The 8,070-nt window shown below is 34.3% G+C and overlaps 1 protein-coding gene across 1 annotated transcript; it reads left to right on the forward strand.

Annotated features, from left to right (window-relative positions):
- Positions 1-1,008: 1,008 nt before the first annotated feature.
- Positions 1,009-7,846, forward strand: LOC133869136 (uncharacterized). Its single transcript, XM_062306117.1, has 4 exons — positions 1,009-1,764; positions 3,430-3,779; positions 7,322-7,514; positions 7,643-7,846. Exons 1-4 carry the CDS (start codon positions 1,009-1,011, stop codon positions 7,844-7,846), a joined length of 1,503 nt encoding a protein of 500 aa, XP_062162101.1.
- Positions 7,847-8,070: the final 224 nt, after the last annotated feature.

The following is an 8,070-nucleotide window of genomic DNA, read 5'->3' on the forward strand; positions in this document are numbered from 1 at the left end:
TAATAGTTTTTTTTTAGAAGTTGAAGGCTTGAAACTTAGTCTCACCCGAGTCACCCCTACCCTTGGCTATTAGCCAGCAATACTGTCAATGTACAGCCAAGGCTGAAGGAGTTGCACCCCAACATGCCAAGTCCAGTTCCTTGCTTTTCCGAGCGAGTAAATTTGTTTATAATCATAGCACAATGAGAACTTTGAAAACAAATGGATCGACTTCTTTGCTGGCGTGGCAAAGGTAGTTGGAGCTCTCTGTGGCAATTAGTTTCCTTGACAGTTTGGGTTTCTTGCGTTACGGGTTTTGGCGCGTGAGTGCGTGTGATGGTGGTCGGAAGGTTTTTCTGGTTATTGGAATAGTTCTCAGGTGACGGTGGTTTGGCTCTACGGGCAAAAGGCCAGTTCGGAAACCTGGGGGCGGAAAGTTGGGGTGGTGGAATGCACTCAGGTTTTACCTGTTTCCTCTGATCCAATTCCCGATGATCCTCCTGGTGAAGATTGTATTTTGGTTGATGGAAAGGTTCTGAATTCTCCTGCTGATGTTGGAATTCCAGTGGAATCCTTGGCTTGTTCGGAGAATGGAATGGTGGGGTTATTATCTCCTGTTCATTCCCTGGTTGTTGAGAATAGCAACTCTCCTGTTTGTAATAATTCTGTGAAGAGAACAGTATCACGTTTGGAGACTGGAAGTCGTATTCAGAATTTGGTTGATGATAATCGGAAATCTTCTGTTCGGGAGAAAGAGGAGAAGTCTTCTGTTCCAATAGGTCAAGATTGGAAGCAGCTTTTCAAGTCTGTTCAGTCATTTGGTTCTCTTAGTTATCATGAACCAGTTCGACAGAATGGCAGAGTTGTGGTTCAGCCACCAAGAGAAGCTGTGGAAGAGGGGATTTTGAAGTGGTCTTCATCTCTGGTTGGTCAGTTTCTTGATCATCCATTTGCCGTTCTTTGCTGTTAAACGAGCGGTGGATAATGTGTGGGCAACTTATGGGAAAGTGGAGGTGTTTTTGCTAGAGAATGGATTGTATCTTTTCCGGTTTGCTGATGGAAAGACTAGAGACTCTGTTTTTGGAGGAAAAGCTTTGGCATATTGCCAATAAACCTCTTATCTTGCGAGAATGGAATCCAGGTATGCAGTTATTGAAGCTTTCTTTATCCACTGTTCCTGTTTGGATTAAAATGCACAATCTCCCTATGGAGTATTGGAGCTCTTCTTGCTTGAGCCACATAGTAAGTGGGGTGGGAAAAACCCTCTGTGCTGATTCTATTTCTGAGGACCAACTTAGGTTGGATTTTGCTCATGTTTTGGTTGAAGTAAATTTGGATTCTGATTTTCCAAAGGAAATTGAGATTTTAGATCTTAATGGTGTTGTGATAAAGGTTGGCATTGAATATCCCTGGCTTCCTATTAAATGTAGGAAATGTAATTCTTTGGGTCATACTTCTCACACATGTTCTAAAATTGAGAAGAGGATCTGGATTCCACGTAAGAGGGACAAATTACAGCAGGTGAATGGTCCAACAAAACCCATTGTTTTGAAGGAAAAAACTGGTGGGATTACCAATTCGGGTCCTTCTAATAAAGACCAATGGACTATGGTTAATAGGTCCAACAAAACTCCTAAATCTAGGATGTCAATTGTTGATAATAGCCAGCATTGGACAAACTCTTTCCAATTGCTAGCTATGGTGGATGGTTTTAAGCATGATGATAGTGAAATTCGGAAATCAAATGAAGCTTTGTTGAGGATGTTGGATGATAATAGCTTAAAAGTGCTTATTTTTCCTATTAAAATAAGTATTATCATACTTTATTATAATTTAATTATTGCATTTTATATTTAATTGTGGAATATTGATCAAATATTAATATTAAGATTAAATGATATATTAATGCAAGAAATTATGTTATGTAGGAATTACAAAAGAAATCAAAGAGTAAAAGCCAAGATGTGGGTCAAAAGAAGAAGTCTATCCTATGCCCAAGATATAGTCCAATGTGTAAAACAAGAAGAGGTGAAACCAAACTGCTAGACTCACGAATTGGATAAACATTCTAATACTATTACATGACAAAACCAAGAAGAAAAATGTGTCTTTGGCTCTTATAAAAAGAAGCAGAGTTTTATTTCAAGCGTAAGAGAGAGACATGAAACAAATAGAAGACTTGGATTCTTATACTTGTACAAATTCCAAAAGAAGAATGACTCATATCTCTATAAGAGAAGCAACACGACAACAAACAAAGAAGGCAAAAAAATTATAGAAAAAACGACGCACGACACAAGAGAAGAATTTTCGGCAGCCTTTCTTTCTATTTATTTTCTATTTATGATTTTTAGTACTTAAATCTCTAGCTAAGGTTAGGGGTGAAACTTAGTATTTTTATTATGTGTTCTTGAGACTATTTTATTTGTTCTTCATAGATTAATGATTAAATGTTGGGGATGATTTCTATTTGAAAGTAATTTAATGAGACAAGTTTATTTTGATTCATTATGATTTTTGTTTATATCAAATACTTACTTTGTTTGATTTGTTATGATTCGAAAATATATTGAATGCTTAATTTATTGTAACATGTTTTTGAAATCAAATTCTCAATCAATCCATGTTTAATTTATTTTATATTTACTTTGTGCTTAATTATTTTATTTTTCGATTAGGAGAGTTGATTATTTATCAAGTTGAATTAAAAATATATGTCTCAAGAATACATAATATAATACTAGGTGGATCTCTGAACCTTAGTGTTTTCATTAATTTTCTCCTATTTACTTTTTATTAATTTAGTTTAGTTGATTTAATTTTAGTTTATAATCTCGTCTTTGCTCCACTTTTTAGTGGAAAAACGACTCAATTTACTTTTCTGTACAATAATAGGAATTTTACTAAGTATTTACCATTCCCTGTGGATCGACCTCATACTTATAACTTATCTAAAATTTATTACTTCGCGACAACCTGCACTTGGGTTTACACATTTAAGTTGTCAACAAGTTTTTGGCGCCGTTGCCGGGGATTGTGTCTAAGATACTAAGTTTAATTGTTATTATAATTTTAAAAAAAAAAATGTCGTTTTTCTTTTTATTTTAATTTCTATTATTTTTTTTATTTTATTTTCTTTATTTTATTACTAATTTTCTTATGAAATGCAAGATTTGTGGAGCAATCCTCTGTCAGATGTGTATCAAAAACCATTTTGTTCATCGTACTCTGAAGCCTATAATTATTCCAACTTTAGATGGAACAATCATCCATATGTCAATGAGCCTCAAGAATTTTATTCCAATGTTTATTTTGTGTCACCACGCCATAATACTTTGGAGGACACATTGGAAGCCGTCATGAGAAGGCAAGCCCAAATCAACCAAAATACCTTTGCAAAATCTTCAAGAGTTGAAAAACTCACTCGATAGAATTGTGTCCCATTTGAAGAATGAGAGTGAGAATGAAAAGTTTTTTGATCCAATCACTCAATATAGGGACAATGAAATCAAAGACCCTCAAATGGACAATGATGATGTTGAGGAAGATAGAGATGTACATGAACTAAATGTGGTTGAGACACTTGAGCAGGATCACTTTAATATGTCTTGTTTTGATAATCCTGTAGAATATGGCTTGACTAACTTTTGTGATTTTATTTTTTGTGAGGATTCTACATTTGGATCGAAGGTGAATGCATGGAACCCTATATTCGAGTTACTACCTCAAGAGCCCAAAATGTTGCCACCTAATGAGAACGTGCCAAAGGTGAAGTTAAAATCATTGCCAGTAGCACGCAGGTACGCACATTTAAGATCCAAAGATGACTTTTTTGTGGGAAGCCCATCTAAACTAGATGCTTTACAAAGAGGTAAATCACTTGAACTTTTGAATGATTATAAAAGCATATGGGTTGGAACATTGCTGATAAGAAAAAAATGAAGTAAAGAATCATGATTGTTGAATTCATGTTAGTGTTCGCGTCATAGTTAGGTTTTTTTTTTTTTTTTTTTTTTTTTTTTTTTTTTTCTAATTTTTGCAGGTAATAAGTTTCATTTAGTTTTCATCACATCAAGGTACTTTTCTTAACCCATACTTATTTGCTTCATTTTATTACACTGAGGACAATGTAAGTTTTAGGTTGGGGAGGAGTTGATATTTTGTTTAAAAAAAAAAATCAAAAAATTAAAAATTAAAAAAATTTGCAATGATGTCTTGACTTCTTCAATGGTTATGTTGAACTCAAATACTTGAATAAGTCATTTTTGAGAGTGTTGTGGAGCCTTAATTTTGATTCGAAGTTCATTGGCAAGTTTAAATTCACAAATTCATGATTACAAGACTAGGAAATCTGAATTTTACTGCTTATTTTTAGCTACTGAATATTTCACTCGTTTCACTTTGAACTTAGTACAAGCACACTAGCATATAGTCGTGGGGTATGAAATGTGAAACCAAATATGCATTTTCTTTTATATCTTAAGTTTATTTGGTTGATTTATTGGATGAGAGACGACCTTGGCATGAAATTAATATTATATTATATTATATTTTATATATATATATAGAAAAAAAAAAGAGTTATTGACCACTTTGAATTTTTTGCTGAGTAACCGGGCCTCTTGCCTCAGTAAGCAGAGAGTGTTCGCGTCAAAACATGAGAAGTTTGGAGTGGTTGATGTCATGTTGTGGCTAGTTTAGCTTCGTAGTCTTTTTGACTTGAGTTAGTAAACCCGTAGGGGTGTTTCTACACCTAATGCCCTAAAGCCCTCAGGCTTGGGAATCATTGGTCTAAAGCTCGATACATAGGTCAATTAGAAAACTTAAAGGAGCTAAGCATTGCACAGTCCACACATGGTAAAAAAAAAAGAAAAAAAAGAGAGAAATAGAAAAACGTAGCTTAATTTCTGCTTTGGTTGTTTCTTCTAATGGAGATTCCAATGAATTTTGGGGTATTGAATCATGTATATAGGAATTACTTTAAAGCCCCATGATTGTGTGATAGTTCACTCTACACCAAAAGAGGACTCGTGGCGTTTTAGTAGCCAATTATAGGTGATGTGACCTATTTTGGATGTCCTAAACTTGTGAAAATGAAATTTGTGCTTCTAAGCTTGTTAATGAATAAGAACTATATTTTGTGCTACTCTACTCTCATAGATAACATAGTTTGGCATCTATTTAATTTGAAGTCAAGACTGAACAGGTGGTTGGAAATAATATAGCGTTTGTGGGTATCGCTTCTGGTAAGTCCTCACGAGACTATAACTTGTCCACTAGGGACACCTAGGGGTTTAAAGGCTTGTTACATTCGCTAAATGCAATCGAGAATGCCAGCGAAAGTGGTGTAGTTAGAACTTTTATTTTAATTTTTTTTTTCTCTACATTTAAAAAAACAAAAGAAGAAAAAATTTATTATTTTCTTGAGTCTGTTTTAGTTTGTGTTTTAAGTCGCTTGAATTGCTAGGGACTAGCAATAGGCTGGTTGGGGAGTGTGATAATAGCTTAAAAGTGCTTATTTTTCCTATTAAAATAAGTATTATCATACTTTATTATAATTTAATTATTGCATTTTATATTTAATTGTGGAATATTGATCAATTATTTAATATTAAGATTAAATGATATATTAATGCAAGAAATTATGTTATGTAGGAATTACAAAAGAAATCAAAGAGTAAAAGCCAAGATGTGGGTCAAAAGAAGAAGTCTATCTTATGCCCAAGATAGAGTCCAATGTGTAAAACAAGAAGAGGTGAAACCAAACTGCTGGACTCACGAATTGGATAAACATTCTAATACTACTACATGACAAAACTAAGAAGAAAAAGGTGTCTTTAGCTCTTATAAAAAGAAGCAGAGTTTTATTTCAAGTGTAAGAGAGAGACATGGAACAAATAGAAGACTTGGATTCTTATACTTGTACAAATTCCAAAAGAAGAATGACTCATATCTCTATAAGAGAAGCAACACGACAACAAACAAAGAAGGCAAAAAAATTATAGAAAAAACGACGCACGACACAAGAGAAGAATTTTCGGCAGCCTTTCTTTCTATTTATTTTCTATTTATGATTTTTAGTACTTAAATCTCTAGCTAAGGTTAGGGGTGAAACTTAGTATTTTTATTATGTGTTCTTGAGACTATTTTATTTGTTCTTCATAGATTAATGATTAAATGTTGGGGATGATTTTTATTTGAAAGTAATTTAATGAGACAAGTTTATTTTGATTCATTATGATTTTTGTTTATATCAAATACTTACTTTGTTTGATTTGTTATGATTCGAAAATATATTGAATGCTTAATTTATTGTAACTTGTTTTTGAAATCAAATTCTCAATCAATCCATGTTTAATTTATTTTATATTTACTTTGTGCTTAATTATTTTATTTTTCGATTAGGAGAGTTGATTATTTATCAAGTTGAATTAAAAATATATGTCTCAAGAATACATAATATAATACTAGGTGGATCTCTGAACCTTAGTGTTTTCATTAATTTTCTCCTATTTACTTTTTATTAATTTAGTTTAGTTGATTTAATTTTAGTTTATAATCTCGTCTTTGCTCCACTTTTTATTGGAAAAACGACTCAATTTACTTTTCTGTATAATAATAGAAATTTTACTAAGTATTTACCATTCCCTGTGGATCGACCTCGTACTTATCTAAAATTTATTACTTCGCGACAACTTGCACTTGGGTTTACACATTTAAGTTGTCAACATTGGATGAGGGGGAGGGGGAGGATCCTGGCCCTTCTTGTGCTCTAGATAAGGGAAAGGGTCAGTTGGTGGATGAGGTGGAGGATGTTTTGAGGCGTTTTTCACCCCATTCATGATCCTTATTTGGAATGTGAGGGGTTTGAACCTTCCCTCTAAGCCAAAGGAGGTTCAAAGTATTATAAGGGCTAAGAAGATTTCTCTTGCTTGCCTTATTGAGGCTCGAGTAAAGGAGCCTAAAGCTGCCTCTATTTTTTCCTCTACGTTGCCGGATTGGGACTGTTGTTTCAATTATGAGGAGCATTTTCTAGGCCGTATTTAGGTTTGTTGGAATAGAGCTGAGGTGAAGGTTTCTGTTCTTGATAAAAGTGCTCAATGTATTAACTGTCATATTCACTCTATAAAGGAGAATTCTGATTGGTTCCAAAGTTTTATCTATGGTGCTGATAAACCTGTTGAGAGGCGTCTTTTGTGGCAGAATCTTTTTTCCATGAAGATGATGGTTTCCTCTAAACCTTGGATTCTTGGTGGGGATTTCAATGTGGTGAGGTTTTTGTCTGAAAATGGGGTGCTGAGAGCCTTAATGCTTATGAAGTTGAATTTGGTGATTGTCTTAGTAATTTGGAAATCACTGATCTCAATTTTAGTGGCTGTTTCTATACTTGGAATAACAAGAGTGAAGGTTCAAGTTTTGTGGCTAGGAAGCTTGATAGGGTTCTTGTAAATGAAGCTTGGATTTGCAAATATGGTAGAACTTGTGTGGATTTTCCTCTTGGTGGTCTTTCTGACCATTCTCCTGCTGTTATTTCAGTATGGAATTTGTAGAGTTTTGGGCCTAAGCCCTTCAAATTCTTCAATTTTTGGTTGGAGAATAAGGACTACTTCTCTTGGGTTACTGATTGCTGGAATCAGGATATGCAGGGTGTTCCTCTGTGCAGGGTGTTCCTGTGTATAGGCTTTGTATGAAGTTGAAAGCTCTAAAGGTGGTGCTTAAAGAAAAAAACCGTAGTTGTTGTGGTGATATTAAAACTAAGGTTTTGCAAGCCCAGTCTAAGTTGGAAATAGCTCAGTGTGCTGTTTTAGATTCTCATGGCAGTACTAATAGCTTTCTTTGTAATTGTTTTTGGAGAGGGTACCATTAATAAAATTTTAATTTCAATTAATATGTGTGTGTGTGTTTTTTTTTTAAAAAAAATAAAATCTAAAATAAAATAATCCTATTCGAGCCGAGCTCGAGCCTAATACTCGAGTTTGAGCTCAGCCAAAAATGCTGGGGTTCGAGCTTGAGCTTGCACATGGTTCACACCCTGGCGAGCCAAGCTCGAACACGAAGTGGAGGCTCGTGTCGAGCTCGAGCCATGCAAAA

Source organism: Alnus glutinosa, chromosome 1, assembly GCF_958979055.1.
Source record: "Alnus glutinosa chromosome 1, dhAlnGlut1.1, whole genome shotgun sequence".
NCBI lineage: Eukaryota > Viridiplantae > Streptophyta > Magnoliopsida > Fagales > Betulaceae > Alnus > Alnus glutinosa.